Source organism: Amphiura filiformis, unplaced genomic scaffold, assembly GCF_039555335.1.
Source record: "Amphiura filiformis unplaced genomic scaffold, Afil_fr2py scaffold_189, whole genome shotgun sequence".
In the NCBI taxonomy this organism is placed as follows: domain Eukaryota; kingdom Metazoa; phylum Echinodermata; class Ophiuroidea; order Amphilepidida; family Amphiuridae; genus Amphiura; species Amphiura filiformis.
The window spans coordinates 36,406-52,234 of NW_027305653.1; the positions used below are offsets into that span (position 1 = coordinate 36,406).

The following is a 15,829-nucleotide window of genomic DNA, read 5'->3' on the forward strand; positions in this document are numbered from 1 at the left end:
GTATTACCGGAAGTAGGAGCTTCTTCATGATGCGTAGGATGCGCGCAGGACATTCGGAACGATTCTCATCCCCAAGAGTTATTAAAACAGAAGCTACATGTTCACCGCCATGATCATATTGTTGAATAGACTGTTTATAGCTCGCGCCACAATATTTACACATTCCGAGTGTGACTTCGGGGTCATTGCAAATGTACGATAATCCAAATCCAAACTTCCCAACACGTGGTGAACAAAGCATCATTACATAACACTTCATAATCTCGTTAACATACCTCGCAGAATCATTTGCCCGGGATGCGATAATCGATAACAGATCACAAATCTTCAGAACATTATCGAAAAAGTAGCATAATTTATACCTGCACCTTTCCAAATTGCCTGCATGTTCCTCGCCAAATATGTAGTTTGCAACATTTCGTAAGGTTACATTTTGTACCAATAAATTAACTTAAAGATTATTATATGACTGTTTCCTAAGTGTTGTGTGAAAATGAAAGATGTCCATGACTGAGCCTAAATGGAAGACAAAAACTGCCCTTTTCAAAATTCACAAAGTAGACCTATGCTTGTCACAAAAGTTGATTCATGGCTTTTACTGATGCAAAAACATACTTATGTGGTTGAGTGTAGATTTTAAACTACACTCAACCACATATGTTTTTGCATCAGTAAAAGCCATGAATCAACTTTTACTCTAATGTTTAATCAATTCATGATGATTCAGCCATGCAAATCCCTTTCTTGGTTCAGAGCTTTAATAAAAATTCCTTTAAAAAGGAACAGGGCGAATCAAGAGGAAGTGCCATGATAAAGGTGTAGTTATTTTATTCGAATTGTTTTTATAATTATTCATAATAATCACTTGGTGTTTGTCAAATGACAAGTAGGGCATGTAGTAAAAATACACTGGATAATTCTTGATAGGCAATTGTTGGCTAAAGGTTGGTTAAAAGAAACACAAATAATTACTACAGACACATGCAATGTAGTTTTGTAATTTTAATAATACTGGAAATAGAATCTTATAAAGATCGAGATAACATAAAAGCATTATCATAACACAGTAGTTATTACGTTGACATTATTATGTAAATAAGTTTATGTGCATCAGTCATATCCATAACAAAATATGAATGTCATTAGAAGGTTAGTGGTGGTTGGCATATGAATTGTTTTCATGTGTTTGTTAAGTCACTTATAATGAAGATGAAAGACTTAAAAGTGAAAGTTTGGCATTATATTGAGTTTTGTTCGTGCAAAAATATATAGTAATTTTAATAATGTACATATTTAAATTTGTAACTGGCAGGCTTTTGAAGTTACTGATATATTGTACAAGGAGGAGCATAGTGTTGAAGCTTACGTTTGAAAGTTACAACATTACATAGTATTAAGTGATGGTACATAAATTGCTTAGAATTGTTGATATAAATTTTAGACAAGGTGACATTTGTGAACATGGTAGAGAGCTGTTTAAAAAAGGAGAGAAATAAGTATTTTGCTGACAAATATGTATTAAGAGTAGAAGTTGTAAAGGTTACACTAATACACATTATGTGATGGCATCAAGCAGAAGTTGGAACTTTGAAATGTTAAATTTGCTATAGGACATTTGTTAAGTTGCCTATAGGATAGTAAGCAGCATTTACAACCCTGCATTTTTCAGAGACTTCATTGAATTTGAATAAGTAGTCCTAAAGATATGAGCAAGTACAGTGTTTCCAAAAGAGGAATGAAAAGGAAATATTGCTTTGGATCATTTTTTCCAATGAAATATGTTTGTTTTTGTTGATGGCATCACATAGTTATTAAGTCGTTAGCTGGATAAAAAAGTATAAAAATATATGTTGATATGTAAATAGTAACTATAGTTATGAGCATACAACTACAAGGTTTACGCAATAAGAATGTTATTATTGTGCATGAACGTAATGTCTTTGATACATTGCATATTAATACAATGAAAGTTTAGATAAATACTAACAGCTGATGATATCAAAAAGGATTATTAGCATGAGAAAATTTATAAAAGGATGTTCAATTGTTGGCAAAAAATAGATATGTGTTTTTATGGGCCTGGTTTTTTATTGTGTTATACATGTATTTCTTAATATACTGGATTGAAAAGATTGTACACGTTGATGAAATTCATAAGCATTGAATAATACTTAGTGCAACAGTCAATGAACTTGAATTGTTAGCATAATAAGCAATTTAGGTATTGTGTTTATTTAAAGAAATGTGGTTACAAATGAATAACTTTTGTTATATATACATCTACTTCCTAATACACTGAAAATCTAATAGAAATGAAGAATAAAGAACTATTACAGAACACATATTGGTCATTAAAGTACGTTTTGCAGGGGTAGCGCTAGGTTTTCAAACACGGGGTCCAAAATTTTAAATGTTGTGAAATTGTGGATCTAAAACAATAGAAATAAAAGGTCCAAATGACCCTTTAGTAACCTCTACATTGAAGTTTGTGCGCTAAAAGCTAAAAGAATGCGTTCAGATTCCAAGCGCAGGTTAGTGCTACCCCTGAGCTATTGGTATACAATATTTACATGATAAGAGCGTTGGTGTTTACATGAAGTAAATGTCTTTGATACATAGCTAGATACTGGTAGTGTACAGTGTTGTCATTAATGATAATTATCATGATAATTTAATATTATTATAAGTGAATGGTCATATTTGTCACATAAACATACTAAAATTATTAGTACAAGCGCAGTTTGAAGTTATAATCAAAGAATGCTGTATTGGTTTTAAATGTGGTATACCATATTTGAGACTATATATTGGCAGTAATAATGACTTTTTCTTATTTATACTTGAACATTAAATTTCAATATGTTAATGAGAAAAATCTGAGCTTTCACTGGATTCCAAAACCACCTTTGATGATTAGTAGGGGGATGACGCGTTCAACCAAGATACTTCCTTCAATCAGAGATGATATTTTTGGAGTTGTAATTACTTTTTGCAAAACTAGCAACGTATTAAAGGTACACTCAAACAATATCTGTAAGCTATCAAAATTGACTTTCTAAATGATTGGTCAGAAGTCTATTCAGACGACAGTCTTTTGGAGCTGACAGATTTGAAGCTATCGATGTTTAGGTCCTTAACGTCTCGAGTCCAGGCACAAAATTGAAAAGATTCAACAAAGTCTTTGTCACGATATTGACAAGGCACGCCGATCGATACCGATGCTACTTCAAGTTTATCACCAAAAGTATCCAATGAATACAATTGTAAGTATTGCACATCAACAACAATTGACCAATGAAAACACAGGTAAGAGGAAGTCAAGTGGAAGAAGTGCATGATCAAAGCGTGCCAAGCTACTTCAAGTTTGACACCAAAAGTATCCAATGAATACAATTGTAAGTAATGCACATCAACAACAATTGACCAATGAAAACACAGGTAAGTGAAAGTCAAGTGGAAGAAGTGCGTGATCACATCATGTAATTTACCTGATATCATGATGACTATGATGATGGCTTGCGTGTATTGTGAGATAAAAGTGCATCAATCTTCTAACAATTCAATGCTATTTTATCTCCGTGTTCTAACAATAAATTTCATCCGCAGAATAACATTTTCACATGTAATGTTTGCCTTTAGCCTTAAATGTTTGATAAATATAAATGACGTTCTTTGTAAGTTAACTTCCACGTTTACCCAGATATTATTACCAGTATCAGATCTCTCAATGTAGTATATACAGATTTACGAGTCATCTTACCCCCCTTCAGAAAGTCAAATTGGCACGGTACATGTACAATAATTTACTTCCGAATGGTACCTTGCGCCTTTTAGCTCCACTTATTCATTTACACCGATTAAAGGATTCTCCTTAAACCAGCAAGCCTGAGTGAGGGCGTTACGGTGTTACATCAGCAGAGCCAAGTGAAGGCGTATAGTAAACACATTCTATACCAGACGATGGTGGACTACATTATTCACTGTGGCAACAGCCAATATCGTAAACAAAACAGACAATATGACGGCAACACTGCCTGGACATTGGACGCCCCGTGCTGAGTTGTGTTTTTAGCTCTATTGGCCCCGTTACAGAAAAAAAATGCACAAAATATATTTCTCAGTGAATGTATAAATTTTCACATAAAATAAATATTTTGGATTCAAAATAAATGTGAAGAAAAAAAAATTATAGCCGGGAGTGAGCGGGACTCGATCTCGGGACCCTATGCACCGCAGGCGAGACCCGTTACCATTAGACCAAGCGAACCGTGATACACAATGGGGGAAATTTTAGGTATATATCATAAACATACCGTGCGTTATTCATACAAAACATTCAAAAAACAGTACTTTACAATGAGGTTCACTGGCGAACCTCAACGGATTTAGACTGATAAAATAGTGCTTAATAACATACGTACAGTTTTGGAATAATTTGAGACATTTTTGTGTTTACGTGTAAAACCAATGACAACGTCAAAATTCAGCCAATCTTGGCCGGCCCCCCCCTGTTCTATACGCTACAGTAAAGCAACAAGCACATGCAAGCAAGTATTTCGACAGTATCAATAAAACTAAATGAGGCTAAATGTAGCCCAACTGTACGTACAATCTGGCAATACCGCTCAGTCTGAAAGAAATGAAAAATATCTCTTGCAATTTTCTGATTTGCATAAAAGTAATGCTAGTTCATGGAAGTTGTAAAACAATTATTTCTTTTAATACAAACACATTTCTTGGTACGACAACTTTATAGCACTGTTTGAATATCAACATGAAGTAGTAATGACAAATTTTAATGGATACTAACGCCTCTGTAGTTTCGTGATTACATAGACAGCGCGAATATTTCGTTTTTATTCTGAAACGCCGTGAAGAAGTAAGTAGAACAAAACCCAGCGCAATATGGGTCGAAAATCACTTCGTGATTTTCGCCCAAAAAGTCAGTTGTAAGGTGGCCAGTCCCATTTCGTATCCCAATACACTTTTCAATTAAGTACGAGGGTTGGTCAATAATATCCCGCAACCATTATTTATCTCCGCTCATGCATGACTTAGATGAATGTTACTTACGATCAATAAAGTTTGTACCTTTGTCTTTCAAATCGCACAACAATTAGTATCAGAGTACCTTTAATTACGTAATCTCATTTGCATAAAGTCATTGCTATATGTACACTGACAATTGTCAACATTGGCGAGAAATTTGAATTGGCTTTGAGGAACGTGTAATAAAAAGAAGCAGAAGTAAGGACCAAAGCAGTTTACAAGCCTTATTTTTAGTATGAGGTAATCTGAGTATATTCAATTGATAATTGTGAAAGAAGAAATGTATCCGTCAACAAATGAGGAAAGGGACCGTCTTTGAACTTCACCAGAAATAGGTCTATAACAACAAGCAAAAATGGTGTGAAAATCGCGAAAAAGAGCCCACACGGCAGAAGAAAGAATCCAAATTATCTCCAAAATAAAACAAAACCAAATATGGTTATTGGTATGGTATTAGAGATCATAGTCAGGACAATAGAATTTGTTGCAACAAAAATAGAAATATGCGCATGCGTTGATGGTATGCATGATTGAAAGTACCAAAAATGTATGAAAAAAGTAAAAATTCATCAAAAAATATGACTAATACAAGGTTTGCGGAACAGTAGCTGTGTGAGTGAATTACTATACCAAGTCTTGTGCTAAAATTAGACACACCTTTCGAAATTCAAATTTATTATTAAATCCAGAGCCTCTCTATGGTGTGCTACTTTAATTACAAAAACAAGACCTTTTGAAATTAAGGGTTCATTAACAAAGAAATGTTTATGTTTTCACCACTGGGACCTCCCTTTTTTATAATCAGTAGATACCCAATCAAACCAGGTACCATTGGTTAAATGTTGTCATCGATTAATCTTTCTATCTCTTATTATGTAAAGAACAATGGGTGATCAAGCCTACTCAAAATTGGAGATATTCAACACGATTTCTTTTATTTAATAAAAATGGTATATGTCTAGTCTAAAAAGAGTCCAGCATCATGCCTATGTTATCGGTCTATAAAGCTGCAAAAACCGTGCCAGATTCTATACTTTTATTCTCGAGATATTTAGAATTATGTAACAATACCTCAATTTGGCGAAAGATTTTCTTGACTACTTTTCACCATAAATCATGCAGTGCCCATACGCTATTGTGTTTATGCTAATGCCATTACGTAATCAAGCATTCAGCATCGCTAATAAATATTCGTTTTGAAAGACAAAAGTACAAACTTGAATTTAGCGTAAGTAACAGCCATCCAAGTCAAGCATGAGCGGAGATACACCATAGTTGCGGGAACTTATTGACCAGCCCTCGTATAGGCCTAGTTGTGACTTTTGGGAAGGGCAGGTTTTTGTCTTCCATTTTGGCTCATTCAGCCATGAAGTCATGGACATCTTTCATTTTCTCACAACACTTTGTAAACAGGCACATTATTTCTACGTTACTTTTATTAGTACAAAATTTTACCTTATGACGAAATGTTGACAGGGGGACTTACTTCTTTTGTTTTGTTTATTAGAGATTCCTTTCCCCAAATGTATCAATGGTGACAAATAAATGTAAGTAAAGCTGAACATACACGAGGCAATTTCGATTGCCAGGCCCATTATTTAGTGGGTGAGTTATGTGCTCGCTGACCATGAAGCTCAGCATTTGATCAAAAAAGCAATATGGGGCATTGAGCGTGGTCATAGGTTTGGGGATATACTCAAAACATATTTTAGTGGTTAATGATTTCATAATCATATCAAAATGGCTCCTGACCTGAACGAGATTATCTTGACCTGACCAAGATTTTCTTGACCTGTCAACGTTACATGATATAATTGACAGTACACCAGACTTTGAACAAAAGAAATACAATAGATGATGGAACAAAAGAAGAGGACTAGACGTATATTACCTGGTAATGGGGCTATACTCAAGAGGCAAATAGTATAAATGGTTCGCCTCAAATTCGGTAGTGACGTTCGTGCTCCTTTCGTTCGCGGGCGCAGTATCAAATCACGCGTGTATAATTAATCTTGCAGAGCGTACATGCATGCGTACAAGCGGATTGTCGGTACGTTTGTAGCGCAACCGCGAATAAGCATTGACGTCAACACCGAACCTGAGGTGAACCAAAGAATAACTACAAAATTAATGATCAGCATTTTTAAAATGACAAATTAAAGTTACTTATATATATAAACACGTAAACTTGTTCTCTAAAACCAAGTTTTCTCAGCAATTAATATCCCAGTGAGAACAATTTTGGTGTATAGCTTGAAATTATTTTTGTATGTTTATACATAATTGTTAGAATCCGTTTGAATAATTATTCGTTTACATCCTTATTTATGGACCATGTTCACGAGATAAAAAAAACGTAATCATGTTGGTTTTTTTTTTAATGTGTACCCCTAAAAACGCCTAGTGATTGCTTTCTCCTTTTTTTGTAATGTCGCCATTTATCAGAACCAATGCAGTACCAATTAATTTATGAAGACTGTTTTGTTATAACTACCTACATTATTTCTCAAATTTCTGCTACTCGCTATTCCATTTCATTCTCACTCTAAATTCAAGCTTTTTTCGTTATCGGTATTTCTTAAATTCAAGGCCGACAAGCTTGTTTATTCTAAGAGCCATTACTCGGGCGCAATTGTAATCACCTTATTGCATCAAATATGATTATATGGCCGCTTTGAGACCAAGCCATTGCGTACGTTGCGGAACTGTTAGAGCGCTTGACTACGAATCCCTGGTATGAAAACAATTTTGAACTGGCTGCATAATGTGTGTAAGGAGAGCACGAAGATATGGTTGTGTTAAATAAGTTCATGTAATCATACATTATAATGTACTTATGCATTGAAACACAAGTTTAAACTTTTACTTTAAAACCATCTTTAATTTTAATGGCTTTGATGTGTACTGTAAATACATGGTGTAGCCAGGGTGGGGCTCAAAAATCATTGCCTGTCTGTACATCACAAGCAGGTTGTCGGCATTCGATGGTCCCGATCCGTATGTACCGACAGTTCATATTAACAAAATTGGCTAAAACGTCCCTTTCAGTCCAAAATTATAAACTAACTTTGCCACATTAGGCCTAATTAATGCACTTTTTGCGCGTTTCGGGTTCACTTGTCAAACTAAAGTCAATCTGCAATTTCGTTCGGTACGCCGCTGAAAGCTATTGAAAGGGGTGTGTCACTAACATATAAATAACTAAATATAACTTATAAATTTGTTGGTGAAATCACATATCTTTATGTCGGTACTTTCACGCCCTGTCGGTACCCCCTCCCCTCCGAAAACCATCTCACTCCACTGTATACCTTAATTTATGCTTCAGGTATACAATTCGGACGAGCTGAGTTAGCTACAAGAAACATATTCGGAGGTCGTATGCTTGTGGTAGCAGGCGGCGAAGAAAACTCTTCTCCATCCATTTCAGATATAATTCACCTGGTGAGTACGATGTGCACACATTATTTTCTTTCGAATACGATATTGAATACAACTCTCGTGGTACGTTTATCAATTTCCGAGTAATCAGTCACTGGTCCGGGTCATTGGTTATAAAAATCTACATAAATCTACAGCCTGTCTCAAAAAAAGTTGTCCAAGTGAAAAGCGCCCTCTTTGGCAAATACCGTTGTGACACGATGCTTACATCAACGTCAAGGGCGTAGTCTTAGCTCTCAAATACCGTTTGTTCTGTTCAATTTGCTTGTTTTAATCTCGAGATATGCTTAGTTAACGACGAAAGGGTAAAATCACAATTGTGCCCCTTTTACTAGGGAAGAGAGCTTTGCATGTAAATCAGCGATAGCATCAAGTTTATCAAGAGTTCCTTCGTGAAATCAAAAGAATGGATCAATTACACAATACAATTTTTTTTTTACTGTTTTTATTATTTTATCATGATGCAGGAATAATGATTCTCTTTTTCCACAGAAAAGATAAATAAATATTTCACATTCTGCTGTAAAATTAAATACATGTGCATGTCAATGATTTTATCATGGTAAATACTGTTCTCATAGTCACTCAAGACATTTTAAAAGACAAACAAATATTGCACATCCGTATGCACAAAAGAGTTAGAGAGGGTCTAAAGTTAGACCTGGTCTAACTGGAATTAAGTTCCACCAGGAATTGCCCTTTACTTTTATTTCCTTCCTAGAGTAGCTAGCAAATTCTAAAGACTTTATTGCAACGTTCAAAACGAATACAAAATAACTGTAAAATGTAAAGGAAAATGTCCTTTCTCATGGTACTAAATTCCACTTAGATCAGGTCTAACTTTAGACCAGGTCTAACTCTTTTGTGCATACGGACCTTGTAAGTTTATATTACTTATTGGGAAAGAAATAAGACAAAATAATGCATGCGCGCTGATGTTGATGCGAATAATGCGTCTAATGCTTGAGCCCCGAAGGGAGAGTGCATTAGACGCATCAACATCAGATATATCACAATATTTTTTGAGACAGGCTGTACAAATTAAAATTAGCCGACTGCCTCTCAGTTTGCTAAACTTTGATTAATGGTTTAGTAGTGAGGAGTGTGTTCAACCAGTTGATTCTCCAAACACGGGCTCTACAGATAAAGGGAGAGACACGTTCGTCCACGCCCGAAATTTAACGTTGCTTGACACATATAAACACTAAGCTCTATTCTACCACTTAAAACTGATAAAAAGTTTTTAATACTCCCCTCCCCACAAAAAAATTAACGTACGAATCCTCGAGTACCTTACCAAAGATAATATAGATTTATATACTTTGGTCATAAACTTCAGAAATAATATTTCAATTTACCACCTGATTTTTATACCATTATTAGCGTGATAGTGACCCGAATTTACTGGCGAATTATATGTCAAAGTTCACTTATAATAATGGGCTTTTCCAGAAATAAAAGGTACATACCCTATAGAAGACAAATTTGACACATCTAACCTCGTAAATCAAAAAAAAATTATTTTGGGAATCCCAAGTCTTCTATAGGGTAGGTGCCGTTAATTTCTGTAATAGCCCATTATTCCCCCCCCCCAAAAAAAATGTCATAATGCAGAACCATTTCCGACCACGCTAGTAGATGCCATAGTTAAGTAGTGTTTGAGTTTGTGTGGGTGGGGGAGGAGATATAATTATAGATAGTCGATAACCGATAATCAATGATCAATCAGTTATCAACGTTCAGTTAAATTCTAAACCCTAACACGCAAATGATGAAACAGACTCTCATGTTCAAATGGCTAAGGATGATATCCTTGTGGATACTGGGGGGTGAGTGGGTATTGATTATCGATAATCAATTATCGATTATAGATAATCAATAATCGATAATCAATCATTTAACAATTATTCAATGTATAGGCCTACGCAACCGACAAAACTGGGAATCGCTAAGGATGATTTCCTTCTGGGTATGGGGGGTTGTGCGTGGAATTAATTATGGCTAATTAATTATCGATTATCGATAATCAATTATCGATTATCGATAATCAATTATCTATAAACAATTATCGATCATCAATCATTAGTTTATCAATATCCAATGTTTAAAAATGTATAGACCTACGCAACCGACAAAACGGGATATCTGCATTAATTTGAAAATATGATTTTCTCCAAAGTGCTAGAAAAGCACACTCTTTGACCATTTCTATGCACATCGTATCTCTTGCAACCTGAAGGAACGAAATTTGTTTCCGTTTTGGATTTCAACAGCTTAAAATTGACATTTTTCGTAAAATGCACATCAAATATTTTGTTCTGAATTGGAAAATCTCTCTTGGTATAAAATGAAAACTATTTCGGATTTTGGTTGTCAATTTCAAACTTTTTATATCAATCATCATATCCGTGGGCACGTGGTACTCTATTTTGAAAGCCATCCGAGTCTCCATTTTGACAAACGGATAAAAACAAAAATAGTTTTAACATTGTCATCTATGGAAGAAAAATCACAAAACAGCCTTTTTCTCAAGAAAAAAAATTGGGACTCGAAGATAAATTTTCTTCAAACTCGTTTTTTAAAATCTTTATATATGCTTAATAATAAATGACAGAAGATTGATATGCAACCTCTCACAGCGTCCGAAGTTTTGTGTCACGTGACCCTGCTCTGTATGGGCTTTTCCAGAAATAAAAGGTACATACCCTATAGAAGACAAATTTGACACATCTAACCTCGTAAATCAAAAAAAAAAATTATTTTGGGAATCCCAAGTCTTCTATAGGGTAGGTGCCGTTAATTTCTGTAATAGCCCAATGTGGTTTCTATAAATGCCTTTATTTCAGGCCATGTTCAGGCACGGGTGATAAATTTCGCCCATGTACTCTCTTAAATAGGCCGATTGCAATATTTCAATCTTTTAACGATTGATGATAGGAATCAATCTAAATTGATAGAAAAATAGATTGAAATGTTTTTTTGGTTTGACTCTAACTCAATTTATAGACTGATTTCACTTAGAGAATAAAGATAGGATTTTGTCTTTTGCCTATCAATATCGTGTCATAATGGATGGGCTGGCCAATATTTTGAGTAGTGGATGCCGGCGCAGCCGGTATCCACTACGATAAAAATAGTGGCCAGCCCATCCATTATGACACGATATTGAATAGGCAAAAGACAAAATCCTATCATTTATTCTCATTCTTATTCAGTTTTAATGTAATTTTTGCGAGAAAAACTGCCTTTTTTCAGAAAAAAAAAAGTTACTTTTGTGAGGACATCCCCGTTAAATGAACGAAACTGTCATGAACATCTAAGCCGCCGAATCGCGTTCTTAGTTCTCGCACTTGTATTACGCGAACGCGTTATCGCGCGATCATTGAGGAGCAACAAGCGTGCCGCCGTTGCGTGGCGGCTCGCGCCCTGACTAATATCACTATTATACACCAGAAAACCAATCAAATTATGTGATTTCTTTACAAGACGCACCCACTGAATAAGAATATCCAATCATCTGTTACTCCTAATGTAGGCAAATGGCATGTGTTGCATGTGTTTTGAATGAGATTTCAAACTTTTTAGATTGAATATTTTCAACTGGAAACGATTTGTCCCTAATTCGGGGCGGCAAAATATTAAAAGCAATAAAAATCAATCCTTTCTACTGAGAATTCAATCAAAGACGATTTGCCACTAACTCTAATCGCTAAAAGATTGAGAATCACTCCTTTTGATTGAAAAAAAAGTTTGAAAATTCAAATCACCTGAGTGAATATACAGTCGAAAACGATTTGTCCCTAATTCGGGACGACAAAAGATTGGAAATTCAATCTTTGTGATTGAATATTCAATCGAACAATTGAAGAGAGTACTGAAACGAAGTAAGTAAAATTAAATGCGGACATATCTGAAAACCAACAACATTGAACAATGTAAAAATCTAGTTTTAATGCAAATCGCAAACTATTGCTTTAAGTATGTTGTTACATTTTGTCACCAGTTAGATGATTACCAGATAACAGTGGACACTATAGCCATTGGACCAGAGGCCGATAAAGATCTGGAATCACTCACCAGAGGGACAGGAGGGCAGTCTTTCTATCATAGTGGTTCCTCGTCAACTCTTGATGAAGCATTTAAAGCATTCTCTGAAAGGAATAGAGGTATTTATTGCAGTTGTTCGATAGCTAACTTCAATATACATGTATGTATACACACTAAGCCCTTACCTGAGTCATCAATACATTACTAGACTGTTAAAACGCTGTTTAAGGGGTGAACTGACAAATAGTTATTTAAACAGGTCATTTAGGAATTTTAAACAATTTGTTAATTACTTTTAAACAACTGATGTTCAGTTCACCCGTTGAACAGAATGTAATTTTGATAGAGTAAATGTTAAAAGCCAAAATTATTTTAAAAAACAATACAATAAAATACCGTAAAACCTCGTTTACAAGCTTAAGAGTGTTTTTAATGAAAGTTAAAGTAATACGAAACAGCCGTAAGTATACCAATAAAATAGTTTTGTCTTACAACAGTAGTGTTTTGTATCGGCAATTTATTTGCACAAATTCCATAATGTTATCATTTTGTCGATGGATGGCGCATGGATTTATTTAGTTTTCATCAAGATCACTCTATAATCATGCTTGTGTTTACAACGTAATGGGAGTGTTATACCAGGGATAATGCTTGGGCTTACAACGTAAGGGACGCACCATTTGATACTCAGGGGGGGGAGTAGGAAGTTTTTCACAAAAAAAACTTCCCCCACTACATGAGCAAAAAAAAAAACTTTCCCCACCAACACTAAAAAATAAAAAATTCTTCCCCGACCCCAACTTCCTACCCCCCTCTGATAAACTAATGGTGCGTCCCTAATGGGAGTGTTATACCAGGGAAGTGCCACTAGGCGGCACTTCCCTGGTTATACTTTGCAACGGTAAATTGACAGACGTGCAACTTGAACCGACTCATGAGAGGGACCACTGAATCTGTTTGAAGGGCGTCAAACGTTTTGTTTTTGTTTCTGTGTTTACAAACTTATATGTTCAAATTTCAGAGTCATGTTCCCGTGACCTTGTTACGTTACGTCTCTTATTATCTTTGTTTGGGTTAACATGTACATCCCTAACAGAAAAAATAATTTCATGATAATTCTGACGATATATATTTCGCACCTTAGATCCACGGGATGCTTTGATCACAGTATTCACCAAATCTGTTCAGCTAGCACGGGCACAGTCTGATACTTCAAATGTTATAATTGACGCAAGTATTGGAGGAGACACACAGTTCCTGTTCGATTACAGCCAAGGCGATGCCAGCATTGAGGGGACGCTTATATTACCAGATGGTACCACTATTACCAAAACAGATTCAGAATATGTAACAGATACAGATTTTAGCCTTGCACGTATAACTATAGCTGGACAAGCGACGGTAAGTACTATGTTTGGGTCTCTGTGGGGTGGGGTAGGGCTATTGGTATGGGCGTAGGTCAGTAGGGGTGGGGATATGTTTGTTATGCATTTATCCATAGGCCTATGTATGTTGATATGCATGTGTTCTTTTTGGTGAGAGCGTTGTTCATTGATAATCTCAGAAGTGGTAAGAATATACATTGTACAGATTCTTGTTGTACACATGTAACAACTTACATGCATGACCAGGACCAGACGAGGTGCGTGGGGTGTATGTGGGTAGGAGTGTGATTCGTGGTAATGGGGTGAGTCGGTATATGTGGGTGGGGTCTGTATGCGTGTGTACGATACGTGTTTATTTCCAGGTATGTTTCTTTGTAAACATCTTCAATGTGTCGAACTTACTAATTTTATTGCCTTTGCAGGCTGGACAATGGCAACTGAATCTAATGAACACGAGTCCGAGCCCACAAAATGTTACCATTATTGTGCAATCTCGAGCTAGAAAGGATGGCAGTGGAAATCAAGTAGATCCGATTCGTGCTACAGCTACATGGGGCAAAGACAGTGTTAGCATAATGGGTGACACGGTGGAGACTAACAATCAAACCATCTTTGTAACAGTTTCTAAAGGTAATCCCTTATATGCCTATATGATATTAAAAGAAAAAAATTAATAAATCTTAATACCAACCATTTTTATTCAAAAGCTAATCCTGCCTTTAAGGGATCTGGAATGAGCGTTTCGAGGTGTTTTTTTTTGTGGGACATGAGAGCACATCAGACATATCGAATTGCATTCTGAATTCGAAGAATGTCTTTCTGATATCAAATAATTTTCATTTTTTGAAATTCACGATATAATACAAATTTTATGACAAATTCTTAAAATTTGATATTTTTCACATTTTTGATATATAACAGTCCTCGAAGTAAATTTTATAAATCTAATGATATATTCTTAAAGTGTATGTAACTGGGAGGAAAAGCCGACGATCAATTGAAAATTTTGACCTTTCATATTGAAGATATGGATTTTTTTAGCAAAACGACCTAATTTCATTTGGTGTTTTGGGAAAAAATCTTCACTACGAAAGGTCAAAATTTTCAATTAATCGTCGGCTTTTCATCCCACTTACATACACTTTATGTATAAATCATCAGATTTATAAAGTTTACTTCGAGTACTGTTAAATATCAAAAATATCAATTTTTAATCATTTGCCATAAAATGTGTATTACATTGCGAACTTCAAAAAATCTAAATTATTTGATATCAGAAGAACATTCTTCGTATTCAGAATTCAATTCGATATGTCTGATGTGTTCTAATGTCCCACAATAAATACTGTCCAAACGTTCATACCCCACCCCTTAACAGAAGAAATATATTACTTTTTTAATACTATGGGTATGATTTTCTGTGATTTATCCTGAAATAATGATTGTTTGTCTCTGATTTCAGAATTTGTGCTCTCCTTCCTAGGCCTGTACGCAAGTACTAGTATAGAAATGTGCCATGTTCAGTTTTTTTGTCAACGATTTCTGGATTATTTTTTTTTTGACAAGTGCACTTCAGCCAGAAACAAAGAATAGCAATAAACCTATAGATGAGGTGACTTTTAACATCAATTCCTGTCAGTATGTGCATACATCATCACAATTTCCATTGTTTTTTGCTTGGCAGTAAACGCGAATATTTTGTTCATGGCTCGTGTTTTTAAAACTCCCGCCACTTCGCAATAAGGCTATTGAACAGTGTATTGGTGGCACGGGGTTCACTCAAGCATATCGATATACCAGTCCCTTGCCTTTGCTGATAAACATTGAGTTCAACTCATCTATATAAAAAATTGAAGAAAGAAAGCATCAAACATCCATACAGAACGCGACGTATGTCTTCTCACTCA

At 35.2% G+C, this 15,829-nt stretch overlaps 1 protein-coding gene across 1 annotated transcript in view; it reads left to right on the forward strand.

Moving 5' to 3' along the window:
- Positions 1-8,430: 8,430 nt before the first annotated feature.
- Positions 8,431-15,829, forward strand: part of LOC140145269 (calcium-activated chloride channel regulator 1-like) — a 28,714-nt gene continuing 21,315 nt past the window's right edge. The window contains exons 1-4 of the mRNA XM_072167033.1: positions 8,431-8,493; positions 12,494-12,656; positions 13,682-13,938; positions 14,345-14,552. Coding sequence (XP_072023134.1) covers positions 8,431-8,493; positions 12,494-12,656; positions 13,682-13,938; positions 14,345-14,552 — 691 coding nt within the window. The remainder of the gene's footprint in view (positions 8,494-12,493; positions 12,657-13,681; positions 13,939-14,344; positions 14,553-15,829) is intronic.